Source organism: Silene latifolia, chromosome 5 (assembly GCF_048544455.1).
Source record: "Silene latifolia isolate original U9 population chromosome 5, ASM4854445v1, whole genome shotgun sequence".
Classification (NCBI taxonomy): Eukaryota; Viridiplantae; Streptophyta; class Magnoliopsida; order Caryophyllales; family Caryophyllaceae; genus Silene; species Silene latifolia.
The window spans coordinates 84,266,126-84,286,172 of record NC_133530.1 but is presented as its reverse complement, the minus strand read 5'-3'; the positions used below and the strand labels follow the sequence as shown (position 1 = coordinate 84,286,172).

The window sequence follows — 20,047 nt, the reverse complement described above, 5'->3', positions numbered from 1 at the left end:
CCCACACATTTAACAACATTAAAAATTTGGACGCCATCATCAACAACTCGAATACTTGGCTTGTCTCTATATTCCGATATTGAGACTTGAGAATCACAGGTTTCCTTCATCGGTGTTCCCATTATTATTATTGTTGTTATTTTGCATATGCCAGACCTCGCTGTCTCAATGATGATCTTCTTATTGACGATCCCCAATTATTTCTCGATTCTGTTAGAGAACAGTGCCAATTAGGAATTTTTGACCTCGTTGTCTCAATGACCGGTCGAAAATTACTGGTTCGATTCGGTCCAAGTCCGAATTGTTTAGGTCCTTTCTTCAATCCACAAAATTTTATTTTATTCGGTCATTTATCCGGTCTGGTCAGGTTTTGGACCGATGCTCACCAGGTCACCCCTCCTCCTGAAGTCCTTAGAGCAATGACATCAAAGAGGTGAAATATTTCCCTCCTATTTTTCTCTTTCTTCTTATATTTTTTACACCTCATCTTCTCTTTCCTCTAACTCATTTTCCACAATCCCTTAAAGTTTTTACTCATTTTTCTCTACAATAGACAGGTTTTCCTTTCCCTTTTATTTGACCCCACTATATACTATTTATTTTTACTTAACACAAATTTTCATTTAAGACGGTCACTATCCGTCTTAAGCAAAACTTATTAAATAAATTATTTCAAATCAATTTATTACACAATTATCATTTAAGACGGATATATTAATTTAAGTGTTGTAACCTTACGGGTCAAAATAGACGGACATATTATTCACCATTTACTTTTACCTAACACTTTTATAACAAATTTAAGATATATTGAAAAGAGAATGAGTGTCTCAAAAGGTGAGAATGACATATATATGTTCAACGATAATTTTGTCTTATTGGATTGGTTAACATTTGTAACAACATTTGACATTGAGGATTATTGAGAAAGTTTTGATCAAGTGGAAGATTATTTAGGTTGAACTGATTATTTTGATTGTTTTGAGAATATGGGTTATTTCCATAATTTCGATTATTGTTATCCATTATAATAGATAATATTATTATTGTGAATATTTTTGTTTATTAATTAGAGTAATACAAAATATTAATAATTAATAAGATAGAGAAATTAACAATGAAGACCAAGTACTAAAAATATGTTGAAATTATACTCTATTTATAGAGTAAAAAAAATGAAGATTTTTTATAAAATTATTTTTTTAATAAAAAATCTACACAATGGATAAAAATAGGTTAAGATATTATGGTACACATTTCAAAAAAAAAAAATGCAACAACCAAGATGTACACATTTCATCCGTAAATTGCATGCAAATTTGGTCAAAAAGCTAACTTTTAAGGCACATAAGCCTAGGTAAATACACCTCTTTGCAGAGAGGTTCACTTGAGGAAAGGGGAAAACTAGTAGTTGAACACAATGAAGAGTCTCCCTTTTACATAAAAGATATTCTAAAAGGTGGATAAAAACTCTTTGATGCCATTGCTCTTAGTCCTTTGCACAAATACAAGGCAATAATGACTAACTAAACTGTACTGTATTATCTTCTCCCCTTATTCATTCCCAAATTTATCAGCCCTAATTATTTTGAACGACGATTAACATGCTCAGATTCATACCCGGTAACCTTGTTCATCTCTTTCCTTTTCATTTTTATTCTCTTTCTCGATTTCATTCCCTTTTTGTTCGCTCTCATTTTAATCAGGTTCGTGTTGACGATCCCCAATTGTTTCTGGATTCCGTTAGAAAACAATGCCGACTAGGGTTTACTAGAATTGATGTTCCGGTTTCGATATTTCATCGATTGAACTCTCTTCGTCCTCGCCCTTCTATTATTGTCTTCACTCAGTTGCTTAATGCCATGTCTAAGATTAAACCCAATCCCCCTTTTTCTACTGTTATTACTCTCTTTAATCAACTTGAATTGTCCGGTCTCCGTCCCGGTATGCATTCAATTGGTGTTCTTGCCAAATGTTATTGTTCCTTGGGCCGTGTTGATTTTGCCTTCTCTCTGATGGGTAAGCGCCTTAAGCTTGGCTATTCACCTGATATTATCGTTATCACTACCTTACTCAATGGACTAATTGATTCTGATAAATTAATCCAAGCTGTTCAGTTATTGGATAAAATCGTCAAGCTTAAGATACAACCCGACCTTCTTACTTACGGTTCTATGTTTAGAGGTCTTTGCAAATCTGGTGACAATGATGGTGCTCTCCGCTTGCTCCGAAATATGGAATCTAATGCCCCTTTTAAGCCCGATGTTGTCATTTTTAACACCTTAATTGATAGTCTTTGTAAAGACCGTCTCTTACCTCAAGCCCTTAGCCTTTTCAACGAGATGAAAGCCAAGAGCATTTTGCCCAATGTTATCACCTATAATACCTTAGTCCGAGGCCTTTGTACTTTAGGGCATTGGGATGATGCTGAACAATTGTGGATTGAAATGTTGCACAACAACATTGCTCCCAATACTGAAACCTACAACACTTTAGTTGACATGTACTGTAAAGAGGGAAATGTCACCAAAGCAAGGGCGACTTTTGAACTTATGACTAAGAGAGGTGTGCAACCTAACATAATTACTTACTCTGCTTTGTTGGACGGTTACTGTTTGCGTGGAGAGATGGAGGAGGCGGAAAAGCTCCTGGATATTATGGTGAAATATGGTGTCATGCCTAATGTTGTGACTTTCAACAGCCTAATTAATGGATATTGCAAATCTAAAAAGATTGACAAAGCTTGGGAGATGTTCCATGATATGCATCTTAAAGGAACACATATAACCCCAAATGTTATCACCTATAACACTATAATAGATGCCTTGTGCAAGGATAAGAGACTCCAGCTTGCACTCCAGCTTTTTAAGGATATGCAAGATCGAGGCGTGGCTCCGGATGTGTTCACTTACAATGCCTTGCTTGACGGCCTTTTAAGAAAGGCACAAATTGATGCGGCAATCTCCTTACGTAAAGAGATGGAGAATAATGGAGTGGCTCCTGATATTGTTATATATAATACCATAATTAATGGCCTTTGTGAAGCCGGCCGACTAGTTGAAGCAACAAAGGTGTTCTCTACCCTTGTAGCCAAGCGGTTGCGGCCAAATCTATCTACCTATAATGTTCAAATTAAAGTTTTATGTAGGCAAGGGTTGGTAGGTGATGCAACCAAAATTTTAAAAGAGATGGCGAATAATGGATTTTCTCCCGATGAACGCACCTACAATACAATTATTAAAGGATTTCTTGGTGCTAATGATATCGCCGTGGCTTTAGATCATCTTCACACTATGAGGAGTGAAGGATTTGCTGCTGATGCGGATACTGCTTCTTTATTTCTCAGCTTACTCACCTCCCCTAATGTTCGTGATGCAGACAAAGCTTTGGTTCAAAAGTATTTTCTGGAAAATAATGGTATGGGGCACTTTCCTATTTTCATTTCAGTGTATTGAGAATGAAATAGTGGAGGCTATGACAAATTTTAACATTACTTTGCATTAATAATATTAAATGCTGCTATTTTTCGTTATTACCTTAAGCTTCTGCCTTTTCGTCTGGTTTTTATCTATTCTGTCATATTATTTGTGCATTGAAGTTTTGATGATAAGTTATGACTTGTGAGCAACAATTGATGAAGTTAGGTTATTTTCAGGGGAAGAAAAAGAGAATGAATGAGGCAAGGTGTGACTGGAAACTGAGAAGCGGTGTGATTCCCAAATAAACACGGATAAATGTTACTCAGATCGATGGCCTATTGCTGCATAGAGAAATAGAGTACAGTGCAGTGGTCCCTGATATCTCACTTACATTATCATAGCTGATCCATGTACTCATTTTGGCTACATTTGGATGGATTCCTTTCAGGTCCGGGTTGGAATCAAGTGTCAACTCAGGTATGGTCATTTGTGTCTAATCAGTTTTACTAGATCTACGTCACACTACGTATTGCAATTTGGACCGTTGGAATTGGATTTCACTTGGATAATCCGAATGATGTTTTGTGCAATAAAACATTATCATTAGGCATCCAACTATCCTTTTTATCCATAATTGTGATAATGTTTACTGCTCTGGTAGATCTAAGGACAGTTAATCATTCGAATGTGACGTGCTTTGGGTAACAGGAATGTTTTCACACACCTTCCTTGTCAATCAAGGATCAAGACGGAAGGGATTGGAGATCTGAATTCGTCCATGGCCGGCTTTCGTCCCCACCATTTCCGATGACAAGCTATGATAAGTTGCTTGTTGGGTTCAGGTTTGTGCTATTGAGGAAGAATGGACAAAAACACCGGTTTGTGCTCTGGTAGATCGAAGGACAGTTTCTTTTTACACAAGAGTTCCTTAAAATACGCCTTCCTACGTCTATCCTCCAGTCCCAACATCTATTTTTATGCAAGATGGACCAACAAATGCGGCAGAAGCAACGCTTAACTGGCAATCGGAAAATGCAAAATTTCATAATCATCTCTTGAAGCGCATCAATAAGAAGGTGACGTAAATTGATTTTTTTTGTTGTATGGGCTGATTTGGATTTTTTTTTACCAACCTGAATTGTGCTTGCTTGTTGCTTCTGACTCTTTTGTTTTAACTTCCTAATGTCCCTTCTGCTTGATTTAGCAAACAATAGATCCATTCTTTTTTTTGAAGACAGTATCTTGGTTATGAATGTTATCATCGTTAGCTATGAACATCAGTTAATTTCTTATCTTATTGATAATGCATTGGAAAGGCTCTAATGTTTACAAGTGTCAAAGAAACAGACGACAGGTATATTGTCTGTATCTGGTTTTGAATGTTGTCGAGTTTAAGATTTCTTCTGTTTACGATGGCAAATGTGTCGCTGACATGGATTCTCTTTTTATTTGAGCTGATCAAGCAGATTGTTTTTTAGTTGAGTCGTGTTTAGTTAATTGTTGTCCCGTTCTCTTTCTAAATTTCGAATTATTCGTCAATTTTTAACAGCTTTGGCAGTAAGCCTCTGAGAACCCCTCTTTTCAAAACTCTTTTTCTGCCATGTATATTCTCTGCCTCCATGACTCTGTGCCCACTAAATCAATTAATTATACACGTATTTTTCAGTTAGTCATTTACAAAAGAGTTACTGCATTCTAGCAGCCTTTTGTGCCCGGTGATGCTATATTAGATTTGAAACATATTTCAGATGAAGTTGTATCGAAGTACTTCGTAACAAACAGTTTATGAATGCAGATAATGCATATTGCAACATATGAAATGAAATGAAACTCAAAGGAAGCTATGATAATACGACTAGGAAGAAATAACAAGTTGGATTGAAGATTGGAACGATACATAGAAGATTATCAAAGGGGTTTCGACTACACTTCCATCAACCCCTATTAATCCTCACAGGTCATACTGAATTTTTAGCTAAATAGCAGGTGGCCAAGCCTGAAGGAAGCATAAGCATCAATACAAGCATACTGAATTTGTTCCATACTCAGCACCTCAGCTTGCCAATCAGTCAAAGTCACGCGCTTACTCTTGTCCATACGAAGTCCCAGTAAATCAAATGCCAAATCTTTCAATCCAGGACGCCTAAACCTGTACGGCCACTTAAGCATAGCAGCAGCCCTAACATCATCAGTCATGTTACACTCCAGCCCGTACTCCCTCTTCAACTTTTCAGCATCGTCTGCCACCTCCACACCAACAAACGTGAAGGCCAAGCTTGAAAGGAATTTCTTCAAGGACTGAGGGATGAAATCGACGTAAAAGAGCTGAACAATCAGGCACTTGTTGTCAACACAAAGCTGCAGCGTCGCAGTTGTGTTGCTCATTGATCGGACTGGATGGGGCCTCCACTCTAGGTCCAAACCAACAACCTTGTTGGTTGCCGCCAATGAAGTGTCTAAGGTGATCTCATTAACCCATTCAGTGATAGTTGAAGCGCTTTTTGTGACAGTCGTTTCGATGGTTTTCCCGGCAAATGTAACTTGAAACTTATCAGTCGTGGGGTTGTATGTGATTGAGCCAGACATTGCCGAGTTTTTTTTTTTTTTTTTTTTTTTTTTCGAAAGTTTAAGAGGTTGTGGATTTGTTGTTTGTCCATGGGGCTATAAATAGGTGAACAAAAATTACCCAACTGTAACTAACAACAGTACATTTTAATGGAATTAATTAACTTTACTTTATTGTTTGGGGAAAAGCAAATTGAATAAATTAGCTTGTATTTACGAGTAAACATTAAACTATAACATGTACCATTGAATACTTGAAAATTGCATAGTCAGTTTAGGTGTATACAGTACTGTCTAGCATTCGAAATAAAGCTTCCGGCTTCGAGGCCTAACAAAACATTCGTTTACTACTGTTACTGTCTAGGTAGATCGGAATGTGTTTACGTGTTTCACGTAAAATTTCACCCAATAAACTCCTAGTATATTGTTTCTTCTTCAAGGACTCAACATTAAACTGTAACATTTGTCTCATATTGCTTGCTCCATCCCTATGCTATCGTGTTTCGCACTTCTTCTTTCCCAACAATTCCAACTGTTAACCCATTTCAATTGTGTCTTAATTATCCAACTCATTTACTTGGACTACATTGCCTCAAGAACTTCTAACGTTCGCATTCTAAATTTGTGCTCAAAACTTGGAACTGTACGTAAATGTTGAGCACAAATTAGCAATGAAAAAATTGAACCTTTCTCATTCAATCTCGAAACCATAAACCATTATGGCGTTAATGTGTTTCATCCAATTTATAGAGTTATCGTTGAAAAAGAAACAATATACTAGGAGGCTATCGAAGGGATTTATATGTTTGAATGTTTTTTTTTTTTTTTTTTTTGAAAAAACCCCGAAAAGGGATTACTCACTATTAAGCCGATCAATAAAACCAAAGTTCTCGATACAGCGTGGAATCGTCGTGGCGTCAAAAACCATCTCGCTACCAATAGGACAAAGCTGCGATAACTCATGTGTTACACAATTACAACTTATACCGGTAAAAGACCAAACAACCTTCCGTCACATAGCTTAAGAATCTCCTCTATCACTGCGAAGAACTCATTTCGACTCGTCTTCCATCCTAAATTGCAATGCCTCGACCGCCTCCTTGCAATCCGTCTCCATGATAATGTGTTGATGTCCCTTCCTTCTTGAATGTTTTTTTGATTGCTTGTAAGTTGTAACTAGACTTGTCAAACGGGCGGGTCAGAATACAAGGCATGCCAAAATATGGTAAAAAATAGTCTTTTTTTTACAATTTTTTTATACGATTTTTTTTTAAAAAGTAAAATTGTTCCGGGTGTAATTCCAGAGCAGTTATTAGTCACCACTCGTAGCTTGTAGAATGATGTCCTTGCTTGAATCCTCCTTTCGGTCTCCTGAAACGATGAACAAACTGAGGGCTCGGCTTTGTACCGAGCGAACTCACTCCGACGCTCAAGTCAGTAAACTTAAGAGATAAGTTGTTGTTACTTGGCTAAACGTGTATTGTAGAGAGATAAGGAAGATATTACCAGATGAATAGTGATTCTTAGGTTAAAATGTGGATCCTTTCCTCAATGAGGGTTGAGGAGTATTTATAGACTTTCACCTTTTGTCACGTAGTGGCCAAGTGGCCAAGTGGCTAGCAGGTGGAAAGACCGTTCTACCCTCGGCCGATGGACCCGTGGCAGGCCGGCCGAGGGGTCTTGGATATGAGTACGCGGATGTGTGCCCCGGCTGGCTGGTTGCCATGCCGAGACCCAGGTGACAGGCCGATGGGCTGCATCGGCTAGGCTGTTTAAGTCGTTGACTTGCTGTGGATATCTTTGACCTTTGCTCAATATGTTGACTTGGTCAGCGGTGCAGAATATGCCCCATCAATTTGCCCCCAGCGTAGTCTATGCCGTGGTATGGGCTCCGATGTATGTTGAGCGTATATTCTGCGCAAGTAATTTGCAAAAATTTTTCTGCATCGGCTTCTTTTTCTGCATCGGCTTCTTCTACCTCGGCCTGGTTCTGCTTAGGCCGTACCATATCCCCCCTCCACATGGATGTGTAAAGGGCATCCGATGTGGAAAAGAAAGTGACGCTGGCCGAGACCAGGGTTGAGAGTGCCGGTTGTTTTTGATTGCCCCCGGCCGGTGCTACCTAGCTTGGTTGATCATGTGGCCGGCGAGGAAATGCGTCCTCCGGCCAAGAAGGCCAAGCATGGTACGGATCTATCCTGTGGCTCAGATTTAGCCGGTTCATTAGGCGTTCCTGATGACAGGCTCTCCGGTATGTCCATGCATGTTGACACTGATGCTTTACTGATTTTTGTAGATCAACCGCTGCCGTCAACTGGTCACACTATTGAACGGCGTGCCGAGAAGGAAACTGCGCAGGCAGGTGGTCAAGATGCCACCGTTGTCATCTCCTTCCCGAAGCCTACCCCCCTCCAGATTAAGTCGGAGGGCGTAAGTTTGATCAGGTCACTGGCGAAGTGGGCTGGTACGGCCGGTGCTCTTATTGTGGAGCAAGAGAAGGCCATTGCTGATGCTGCCCCACAGCTCGAGCGGCTAAGGCTTGAACTCGACGCCGCGAACAAGGAGGCTAAGAGGGCCAAGGCGAGGTCAAGAGGCGGTCCGCTGAGAGAAAACTCAGGGAGGACGCTGAAAAGGAGGTCCTTGCTGAGAGAGCCAAAGCCGAGGCTGCGGCGGCTGAAGCTGCCAAGCTGCTGGAGAAGTGTGACCTTGTTCAGAGGCACGCCGACCTTTATTTTCAGCAGAGGAATGAATTCAGGGGCCTGTTTCAGGCCCAGGGTAAGGTGGTCCGGAGCAAGGATGCTATCATCGCCCAAAGGGAGGAGGACATTGAGACGCTCCAAACCGTTATCCTCCCTAACATGTGCGCCCAATACCGGGACCTGGCCGAGGAAGCTGCCAGGGAAGTGATTGGGGAGCTCTTCCCCCTTGATGGCTCCTTTCCGTGGGATAAGTTTGACGAGCTGTTTGACGACAAGCTCGAAGCTAAAGAGAAAGCCGCGGAGGAGAAGGCCAAGGAGGAGGTAAGGGTGAAGATAGAGGAGGAGGCGGCCGCGGAGAAGGCAGCCCTTGCTGAGAAGACTAAGGCGGCCAAGGAGGAAGCCGAGAGGATGAGGGCAGCTGAGGCTGCTGAGAAAGCTGAGGCTGAGGCTGTTGAAGCTGAGGCTGCTAAGAAAGCTTCCGGGTCGCCCATCAAAGACGATGTTGCTACCGCTGCTGACGGCAAGCAGCAACAGGCATAGGGAGACGGGCGGTCGTCACCAGGCTCACCCGGTGTCTCGGATAGCTTCAGCTGTTCGGGAGCCAATTATTAAGCCTCTCCTCCCTGCCATCTTTTGGCGCTTCAAATGATATGTCTAACCTTTTGCTTTTCTTTGTATTTTGTACAACTTTGGTAGGTTGTGTTTCGGCTTATCCCTATGGGGACGGCCGTCGTCTGTATTCTCCTCACTTGTAACCTGTTATTATTTTTAATAAGAGTTCGTTTCTTTTGCCTCCGGCTTGGCCGAGGTCTTTACCTCATTTCTTTTTCTGAGTTGTCTTCTTGCGCTAATAGTTGAGCATCTCAACTGTATTTAACGTTTTCACTTTGCCTCTGGCTTGGCCGAGGTCTTTTCTCGTCTTCGTCTGAGTCGTCTTCTTACGTTATTAATTGAGCGTCTCTTTTGTTTCCGCCTCGGCCTGGCCGAGGCAGTCTGGAGTGCGTATCTCAACTGTGTTTAACACTTCTAAGGCCTGTTGATTGCTTTCGCGAGTATCAACTGCGCTGGTATTGACTGTTGTGGCGTCTATCACCTGGAGTGACTGCGATGGCGCCTGCTTCTTGATGGAGACTGCCGTGGCGTCTACCACTTGGAGTGACTGCTGCGGCGTCTACCTCTTGGGGTGACTGCCGTAGCGTCTACTACTTGGGGTGACTGCGACGGCGCCTGCTTCTTGATGGAGACTGCCGTGGCGTCTACCACTTGGAGTGACTGCTGCGGCGTCTACCTCTTGGGGTGACTGCCGTAGCGTCTACTACTTAGGGTGACTGCGACGGCGCTCTGCTTCTTGATGGAGACTGCCGTGGCGTCTACCACTTGGAGTGACTGCTGCGGCGTCTACCTCTTGGGGTGACTGCCGTAGCGTCTACTACTTGGGGTGACTGCGACGGCGCCTGCTTCTTGATGGAGACTGCCGCTCTTGTCGGTGTGACAGTGTGAGCCGGCGTCTGTTTCTTGCTAGTGACTATGGGGGGAAATGAACACTTTGATGGAAGACTTGGACGATTTTTCATTAGATATAAACATGCGTCGGGGTGCCCACAGCTGTCTTGGACACCTCCGCCGCTATACAAAGTTTTTCCTGAGATTACCAGTGTCCTAATGGCTCATCAAAGGCACACCTTCCCAGTTAGCCGTCAGTTGCGTCCATGAGGTCGCCCTCCTGTTGTAAGGATGGGCTTTTCCCCTTCTCTGACTTCTTTGCCACTCTGAGGGATTGCATGTTGCATCCCTCGCGGATATCCGGACGTTGACCACCTCGTTCTTCTCGTCCTTGGAGACGAGCTTATGCACTTCCCCCCGGTCCGAGACATACATCAGTGTCAGGGCCCGGATGGACATCACTGCGTCGGCCTCGCTCAGAGTGACTCGGCCTACGAGAACGTTGTAGGCGGACGAGCCGTCGATGACCACGAACTCAGCTAGGACATTCTTAGCCGCATTCCCCTCGCCGAACATCACCGGCGAGTCCCGATTGACCCTGTGGGTACTAGGCCGGCCCGGAGAAGCTGTATAGTGGACTGGTGCAAGGGCTCAAGTCCTTGACTTTCAGACCGAGGTTGATGAAGCACTCCCTGAACATGATGTTCGTGTAGGCTCCTGTGTCAATCAGGCACCTCTTGACCAGGTGGTTGGATATGTCCAAGTGGACTATGAGCGGGTCGCTGTGAGGGGCGATGACTCCCTCGTAGTCCTTCTTCCCAATAGTCATATCGGGGATGTTGGAAGCGGGGATCGCTGTGTTGGGCACAAAGTTGATGGCCTGATACAGCTCGTTCAGGTGCCGTTTGTGCCCATGAGCGGACCCACCGTTCTCGTTGCCCCCGATGACAACATGGATCACTCCTATCCGTTCAAAGACGGATTTCTTATCTGAACCGCCGGCATCAGTCTTTTGGCTTTTGGCAACATACTTGCCGAGGCTCCCCTTCCGGATTAGCTCTTCAATGGCATTCTTCGATGCCTAGCGGTTGTCGATAAGGTGACCGGTGTGGCCGTGGTACTCACAAGATCTTGGCTCGTGTCACCGTCTCCCTTCGGCTTGGGGGGCCTTTCCCACTTCTGGCCCTCGTTTTTGCTCAGGGCGAAGACCTCGGCGGCCGATACGACCAGAGGGGTTTTATCATTGTACCGCCTTTGGTAGTACGTTCCCGAACTCCCCCCGGCGCCCGTCGAGTCCTGTTTCCTGGCAGATTTGTCAGACCGTGACCTATTATTGTCACGGCGCCTTTCATCGGACCGTGACCCATTATTGTCACGGCGTCCTTCATCCGGGTTGTCCTCCCGGCGGCTCTTCTTTTCTGAGTGCTCGGCCTCGCTGGGGCCTACCCAGGTCTTGTGATAGTCCTCTACCTTGATGGCTTGGTCGGCCATCTTCCTAGCGGCATCTAAGCCCAGGCCTCCGTACTTGATGAGCTCGTTTTTTAAATCTCCCCTCGGGAGGCCTTTCATCGGTGCGAAGGCCGCCAGCTCGGGATTAATCTCCCGAATCTGCTGAACCTTGCCGTCAAATCTCTTTACATAGCTTCGTAGAGACTCGCCCCCCTCCTGTTTGATAGTTAGGAGATCCGACGTCTCCACGGCCCTCCTCTTATTGCAAGAGTACTGGGCTAAAAAGGCATCCCTTAGGTCGGCGTAACAGTATACCGAGCCGTCGGGAAGCCCCTTGTACCAATTTTGAGCCATCCCATGCAAGGTCGTTGGGAAGACTCGGCACCAGACTTCATCGGGTTGTTCCCACACCGACATGTACGACTCAAAGGCCTCGGCATGGTCGGTGGGGTCGCTATCCCTTTTGTATGTGAACGCCGGCAATTTTAGCTTGGTTGGCACGGCGGTGTCAAGGACATAGGCACTGAGGGGCTGTCTGACCACGTGTCGAACGACCCGCGGCGATCGGCTCCTCGCATTCCTTGTCCGGCTCCTCTCCTCGTAGCGGGAAGGACTCCTACTCCGACTCGGGCTTCTTCTCCGGCTCTGCTGAGTCGGACTCCTCTGGCTTCTCTGAGGCAGGCCTCGTCGGTGCTGCGGCGACGCTGTCCCCCCGTGAGTTCGGGAAGTACTCAGGTCTACCACTAGCACTCTGGGCTCCTCCGGCGTCTTGGCAGGGTCAGCTTCTCCTAGTGCTCCGTTCAAGTTTCTCGGAGTCACATTTTGGGCCCTGGTCTCCTAGACGGTTTCTGCCGCTCTTGTCGGCGTGACAGTGTGAGCAGGCGTACTACCAATTAGGTCCAGGAGCATCTTCAGTTTTGCTGCATCAACCACATGTCCCATGATGGTGACCTGGTCGGCAGGCAGCGGTGTGTCTGGTATTATTGGCATCCCGTACTCCGGTTGAATTACTTGGACGGCGGATGGTTGCACAACTCCAGATTTGTGGACGGCATCATCTCGGTAGAGTTCGGTTTCGTCAGTCACGAATGCCTCTTGTTGTTTCGACATCTTCTTAGCTTTTTGGGTGGGTTTTTGTGTGTTTCTTTTTTTTTTTGCTTGGGAATGAATGTGACTAGCTTCTAGTATCTCTTCCCCACAGACGGCGCCAATTGTTCCGGGTGTAATTCCAGAGCAGTTATTAGTCACCACTCGTAGCTTGTAGAATGATGTCCTTGCTTGAATCCTCCTTTCGGTCTCCTGAAACGATGAACAAACTGAGGGCTCGGCTTTGGACCGAGCGAACTCACTCCGACGCTCAAGTCAGTAAACTTAAGAGATAAGTTGTTGTTACTTGGCTAAACGTGTATTGTAGAGAGATAAGGAAGATATTACCAGATGAATAGTGATTCTTAGGTTAAAATGTGGATCCTTTCCTCAATGAGGGTTGAGGAGTATTTATAGACTTTCACCTTTTGTCACGTAGTGGCCAAGTGGCCAAGTGGCTAGCAGGTGGAAAGACCGTTCTACCCTCGGCCGATGGACCCGTGGCAGGCCGGCCGAGGGGTCTTGGATATGAGTACGCGGATGTGTGTCCCGGCTGGCTGGTTGCCATGCCGAGACCCAGGTGACAGGCCGATGGGCTGCATCGGCTAGGCTGTCTAAGTCGTTGACTTGCTGTGGATATCTTTGACATTTGCTCAATATGTTGACTTGGTCAGCGGTGCAGAATATGCCCCATCAAAAATATATTTAAATTAATATTTTAATAATATTCAATGTTTACATTAGTTATATTGACATATTTATAAAAATAATTTTTTTATTATTAAATGTTATAAAAGTTATAGAAAACTGATTTTTTAACTATATTTGTAAGTAATAAAAATAATAATTTTTTAACTATTATTTTAAATATAAATATTAATAATTTTTTTGGGGGAAATGTAAGCTTTCATTGATGCACAAAACAAGCTATTCCAAGCTAGAAAACATTTTTGAAACATAAGATAAAATACAAGCGAATAGAGAATTAACTAGATAGACTATTGCTCGAATCCAATCCTGATCAACTTGGGTCATACAAACAAGAGGCAAAGCTTTGATCTTTATCAGCACTTGTCTCTTAATGTCCTGCACGACATTCTCATGTCTCAGAATCAGATTATAGACTGGACCTATTCCTTTGCATCCATATGCTATAATGAGCAGCCATGAATGCACACAACGCAACATCTTTTTTTGTACCAGTCCACGACCTCTCCTGAATCCATTCTAGAATGTTGACAAAAGGGATCTGCATCTGAAGGAAAGCAACAGTTCCTGCAACAATCTAGTTGCTGTAATGACATTCCTGAAAAATGTGATTGTGAGTCTCAGAATGTAGTCCACACAGCATACCCAAATCATCTGAACTAATTTAGCATGTTTTGGTACACTACTAAGAAGGTCAAGTAGAGGGATGTTTACCTCCACCTTCCGAAAAATTTCATAGAGGCTTGAGGTCTTCTTATCAATGACCCTTGTGTCATTCAAAGCAATTGGAAAGGGTGCTTGTGGCTCGTATTCCGGAAGTGGTTCATTAACCCGCACTTGCTTGGGTATAGATGCTTTCCCATGTTCCACCACTACTTCATTTCATCTTCAATCACATCCTCTACTTCATGAACAACCGGCAAAGGTTTAGATTTCTTAGGAGCCTTGGGTGCCTCTACCAACTCCCTACCATTCCTCAAAGAAACCGCTTGAACTTGTTCCTTGGTGGGTGGAGGAATTGTGTGAGAAGGGAGGCTCCCTCCTTGAGTGGGTTGTGTAGTGAGTGTGTTGAGAATTTGACCAACTTGGGTCTCAAGGTTACCAATCATAGAGTCGGTGAGTCGATTTTGTTGAAGCACGGCGGTTTGGAACTCCTTGGTATTGTTTAGCAAGGCTTGGCTTTCTTTTTGCATTGCCACTTGATTCATAGCAAGTGTCTTCATCATCTCTTCCAAGGAATTTTGTGATTGGTTTTGATTTTGATTTAGCTTTTGAAATGAGGAGTTTGAGGGTCCCTTTTGGTTTTGATTTTGATTTCCACCCCAACCCATATTTGGGTGAGATTTCCACCCTTCATTGTAAGTGTTGGAATATGGGTCAAACTTCCTAAACTCAAGGGCCTTCACCGCTTCAATTGCCTCCTCCGTTTGCAAAGATGGATACCCATCGGTGGGATGATTTGGATCATTACAAAGACCACAAAATTTCACATGAGATATACTCCTATTCCTTTTTGCAAGTTCCTTAACCAAATTGGTAAGAAAATCAACATTTTCTTCCATATGGTTGGAGCTTTGCCTTGAAGAAGATGCCACACTTGCCTTCCTAATTCTCCTTCCGAAATTCCTAGAACTTCCTACCAATCTTTCAATCAACTCATTTGCCTCTTGGACCGACATGTATTCAATCCCTTCTTGTGTAGCGGCTTTAATCATCCTAGCGTCATCCTCAAGGAGACCACCATAAAAGTTCAAGAGTAGGTCGTGGTCGGTATACCCATGGTATGGACAACTAGCAAGAAGTTGTTTGAACCTCTCTCAATACTCATACAAGTTCTCTCCGTCCATTTGTTCAACATTACTTATTTCTTTCTTCAATTGAGAGGAGAAACTAGCGGGAAAATACTTCTCTAGGAAGGCCCTCTTCATTTGGGTCCAAGTAGTGATGCTCCCGGTAGGGAGATAGTAAAGCCAATCGTTTGTCGCGTCCTTGAGTGAGAAAGGGAAGGCTCTTAGTTGAAGTTGCTCATCGGTAACCCCATTAGGCTTCATGCTTGAGCAAACCACATGAAATTTGTTTAAATGCTTATTGGGATCCTCCGTGCTAAGTCCATGGAATTGGGGCAATTGGTGGATGAGCCCGGACTTGAGTTCAAAGGTGGCATTTTCCGCTAAGGCCGTAAAGGAGATACACAAGGGGACTTGTGTAAGGTCCGGTGTGGTGAGTTCTTTGATGGTACTAGGCCTTGGTGGATCCTCATGTGGGTCATGTCTTGGTTGTTCTTCGGCATCCCCCATGATGATTCTTATGGGTTTTGGCTCGGTTTCTAGAACAAAAGCAACGGTGTTATCTTCCTCTTGGTCTTGTTGAGCAACGAGATTAATTTCTTCAATAGCGGGGAGTCTCTTCTAATACCTCCTCCTATCCAAGCAAGTGATCTTTGAATCTCCGGGTTGAATGGAAAAAGTGGCTCACTTGAGTTCCTAGTATTGACCATAAAAAAATTCTACACAAGAACACACAATCAAAAAGGTTCACACAAGTAATGAACAAGAAAATAACAATTGTGAAATGAAAGTTAACTAATACAACTATTCTAAAAACACCAACAAAAACACTTTGCAAAACCGTTACCTTCCCCGGCAACGGCGCCAAAATTTGGCCGTCTTAAATAGCAACGTTTTAGGTGTGTCAGCTGTCATTCTATCAGTTGGGACATTTGTGGTATGTTATAATTCAATACTCGAGCATGAATTCATTGATTAGTATAAAATTGATCAACTGTGTAACAGTGTGGCAAGTATCAAAATTTATTGAGCCTTGGATATTTGGATTTATAATTATTTTTTTGACAATAATAAACCGATTATATTAAAGGAAGAAACTAGTACACATAGTTAGCCTGTTGCCAGGCTTACAGACCAGTAAGGATAAATTACAAACAAAGCACGGATTTCTCGGATGGAATTCCGCACACTAATTGGGACTGGCAAAGAGGTTGCCAGAACTGCAGATAGTTTACAACAAGTTACCTGAAAGCAAACAGAACACATGCTCACTGAATGGGCGTAGCGCATAGCTCTTAAAAGAGCTCTAGTAGATGCATCCAAATATGAACTTGCCCGTACAACACTTGAGTCGGAGAAGTCCAAATCGGAATTGTGGATGCAGCAGGTGAAACAATTTGTTCTTGGGACATGGCGTGGTGAAACAGAGATCGAAATCGCTTTCCGTGGAAGTAAAGATTGACCCAGATCATCAGAGGGTACAACTAATCCATAAGGGGATCGCAAATGTGTAGAACTTACCTCGGAAAATCGACTATGTGAGTGCAGTAGATCTTCAATAATTCGACAGGTAACCGCAGGGTCAACAATAGTGTTTCGAAAAAGCACGAAGTTGCGAGTAGTCCAGATGGCTTGAAGAACACAACAGAAGTAAAGCAGCAGCCATTTTTGATCAGACGCCAAAGTTTGACGATGAAGATATGACACGAAGTCTGCAATCCAAGAGATGAAGGGAATAGATGGGTTAGCTATGGTGTTGATCTCAGCAAGGGCGGATGCTTTCCAGATATGCTGGCCAATTACACAGGACCGAAATAAATGCTCTGCTGTTTCAGGGGAAGCCCGACATAGTGGACATACGGAGTCAACTGGCACATGTTTTGATATCAAATTATCGGTTGTTGGCATAATGTTTTGAGCTAACCGCCATAACATAATTGAGATTTTTAGCAGAATTCCTTTCCGTCATACATGCTTCCAAGGAAAGGTATGGACAAATGAGCGGATACAACTGGCAGCTAGAGACTCTGACCATAGGAGGGAATAACCAGATCTAGCCGAATAAGTGCCATCTTCCGTATATTTCCAGTAAAGAAAGTCATCAAAGTTCGGTGCAGGTGGTTCCAAAGCAATAATTTCCTTTGCACAGTTGGAGGAAAAATATCGGAAAACCATGTTAGGATTCCAGTCACCCGATTCCAGTAAGAAATCAGAAAGAGATGGTGCAGGATCTGGAACTGGAGATGTAACAGATGGCAGTTTACCATTAATCCAACGACTGGACCAAATGTCTACTAAATTTCGATTACCAAGCTTCCAACAAATACCGTTTTTAGCCGCACAAACAGCTTTGCAAATACCAGACCATATAAACGACGGTTGAGAAACCCGAGATTTAGCTAAAGGGATAGGCAAATCTCGGCCATACTTTGGAACCATATATCTTGCCACTAGCGCTGTTGGTTGTGAATGGATACGCCAGAAATTCTTAAGAAGCAAAGCTTGACTAAGTAGGTGGGAGTTTTTGAAACCAAGACCTCCATATTCTTTCGGTGCTTGCAGTACACTTTGGGAAGCCCAGTGTATAGACTGCTTATTCCAATCATTACGCCACCAGAAAGCCACCAGCAAGGCATCTATTTTACGGCACACACATGGAGGAATAGGTACCACGGAGAAGACATGATTCAGAGAAGCAAGCAAAATTGCCGAAATAATTATCAATTTACTTGGTTGGCTGAGATGGAGAGCAGACCAGGATGCAATGCGAGTAGTCATTTTATCAATATAAGGGAGAAACAGTTCAGACCTTTTGCGAGGGATATCAATCAGAACTCCCAAATAAGTACCAAAAGTGGGCACATGAGTCATCTTCAAAATAGAAATCAGATGCTCTCGGTAGTCCGCAGGTGTATTCAGGCTAAATTTAATAAAGGACTTATTAAAATTAACCATTTGACCCGAAGCCGCTTCAAAATCCTTGAACAGATCCCTTAAAGTCTCAAAGGCCAACGGTGTTGCTTTGCAAAAAAGAAGTGCGTCACCGCATAGAACAAGTGCGAAAGAGTAGGTGCATATCTCGAGATCTTAATGCCGGTTACGGAGCCAATTTTTTCAGCTTTGATTAGCTGTCGAGACAAAACTTCCATACACATAATAAAAAGATAGGGAGACAGTGGATCCCCCTGTCCAAGACCACAATATGATCGGAAAGATTCAGAGGGTTCTCCATTAATAAGCACTATGTAAGAGATCGTAGCCACACATTCCCAAATAATGTTTTGCCAGAAAGTTGGGAATCCCATACGTTTCATTATCAGCATGAGGAAAGTCCATGAAACACGATCAAAGGCCTTGTTCATGTCAAGTTTAAGCACAGCGTAACAGTTTGTACCTTTTGTTGTCTTGTTAATATAGTGCAGCACCTCGTGGGCAATAAGACAACTATCAGTCATCAGGCGTCCAGGTACGAAAGCTTGCTGAGAGTCGGATACAATTGATGGTATCACAAGCTTAAGCCTATTTGCAAGACATTTTGACGCAATTCGGTAAATGACATTGCAAAGACTAATAGGCCGATACTGAGTGACCATTTCTGGGTGCTCCATCTTCGGAATGAATATAATATGTGTATGATTCCATTCCTTCAACATTACCCCAGAATTGAGAAACTGTAAGATGGCCGCAGACACAAGGTGGCCAATCTGAGGCCAAAACACCTGATAAAAACGGGGTGTAATCCCATTCGGGCCAGGTGATTTTGAGCCATCCATACTACAAATCACTCTTAGAACATCATTCTCATTAAATGGAGTAGATAGAAGAGAGCAGTCAGCGGATGAAAGCGAAGAAATATCCAGGTCCGCTAGAAAATCCTCAGTAGACTGAAATTTATGAGGTTGAGCCGAATGATGATCGCCCACAATAGAACGGAAATGAGAGAGAATTTCTGCTTCAATTTCATTTGGGTCATTAATCCAGGTTCCGTCAGATGTGCGAAGTGAAATCAATCGTTGCTTGGAAGATCGTTGCTTAACACGGTTGAATAAAAAGCGACTCGGAAGGCCGTCCATAATTTCTTTCCTTGTCTTAATGCGCTGAATCCAGTAACTATGTTGCTTTGATATGAGTTGAAGATAAGACGATCGCAGGTTGTGATATGTAATGGCAGCAGCAGAGTCCGAAAGAGAAGTAGATGCTAAATGAAGTTCATTTTCAATCGACGACCAATTTATACCATAGCAAATGCGGTGTTGAATAACCCAATTCATAATAGCAAATCGAGCAGCTGCTAACTTGCGGGATAGAACATAGGAAGTGGATCCATAAGCTGGAGTATTCCATGCATTAGAAACAAGAGCTATTACTTCCGGTAGTTGAAGGCACCAGTTATCAAGACGGTATGGTCGTTTGCGCGATTTTGGTTGCGGTAGAAAACGTAACATAATTGGCGAATGGTCGGAAATAAGAATAGGTAGATGTAGAACCGAAGTAGATGGAAAAAGGTCCAACCAATCTTGAGTTGCATACGAACGATCAAGACGTTCCATAATACAATGTTCATCAAGTTGGCCATTCATCCAAGTAAAACGAGGGCCAAAGAACGGAATATCCACGAGATTGTTTTAGAATTTCCACGCAGTAAACTCAGCTTGGCCCCTAATTGTTAACGAACCGCCAAGTTTGTCTAAATGTAGTTCCACTTGATTGAAATCGCCAATAACCAGAAACGGAGAACAACCAGAGATCTCATCAGAAATATTATCCCATAACATAGACCTATATTGGAAAACAGGTTCCCCATACAGGAACATTACATACATACTATTAGAAACACCTTGATTTACATTTAGGCCCAATTTACAAAAAATAAAACGAGGGCAACTACTTA

At 43.2% G+C, this 20,047-nt stretch overlaps 1 protein-coding gene across 3 annotated transcripts in view; it reads left to right on the top strand.

The window, feature by feature from the left end:
- Positions 1 to 1,432: 1,432 nt before the first annotated feature.
- The window catches only part of LOC141657687 (uncharacterized), a 69,135-nt gene continuing 50,520 nt past the window's right edge, over positions 1,433 to 20,047 (top strand). For 2 of the 3 annotated variants that reach the window (XM_074464996.1, XM_074464994.1), the window contains exon 1: positions 1,433 to 3,417. In XM_074464996.1, coding sequence (XP_074321097.1) covers positions 1,605 to 3,417 — 1,813 coding nt within the window. In that variant the 5' untranslated portion in view covers positions 1,433 to 1,604. Of the gene's footprint in view, positions 3,418 to 3,655; positions 3,897 to 4,127; positions 4,496 to 5,214; positions 6,159 to 20,047 lie in introns of those variants that run through there. The other variant, XM_074464995.1, reaches the window with a different exon arrangement.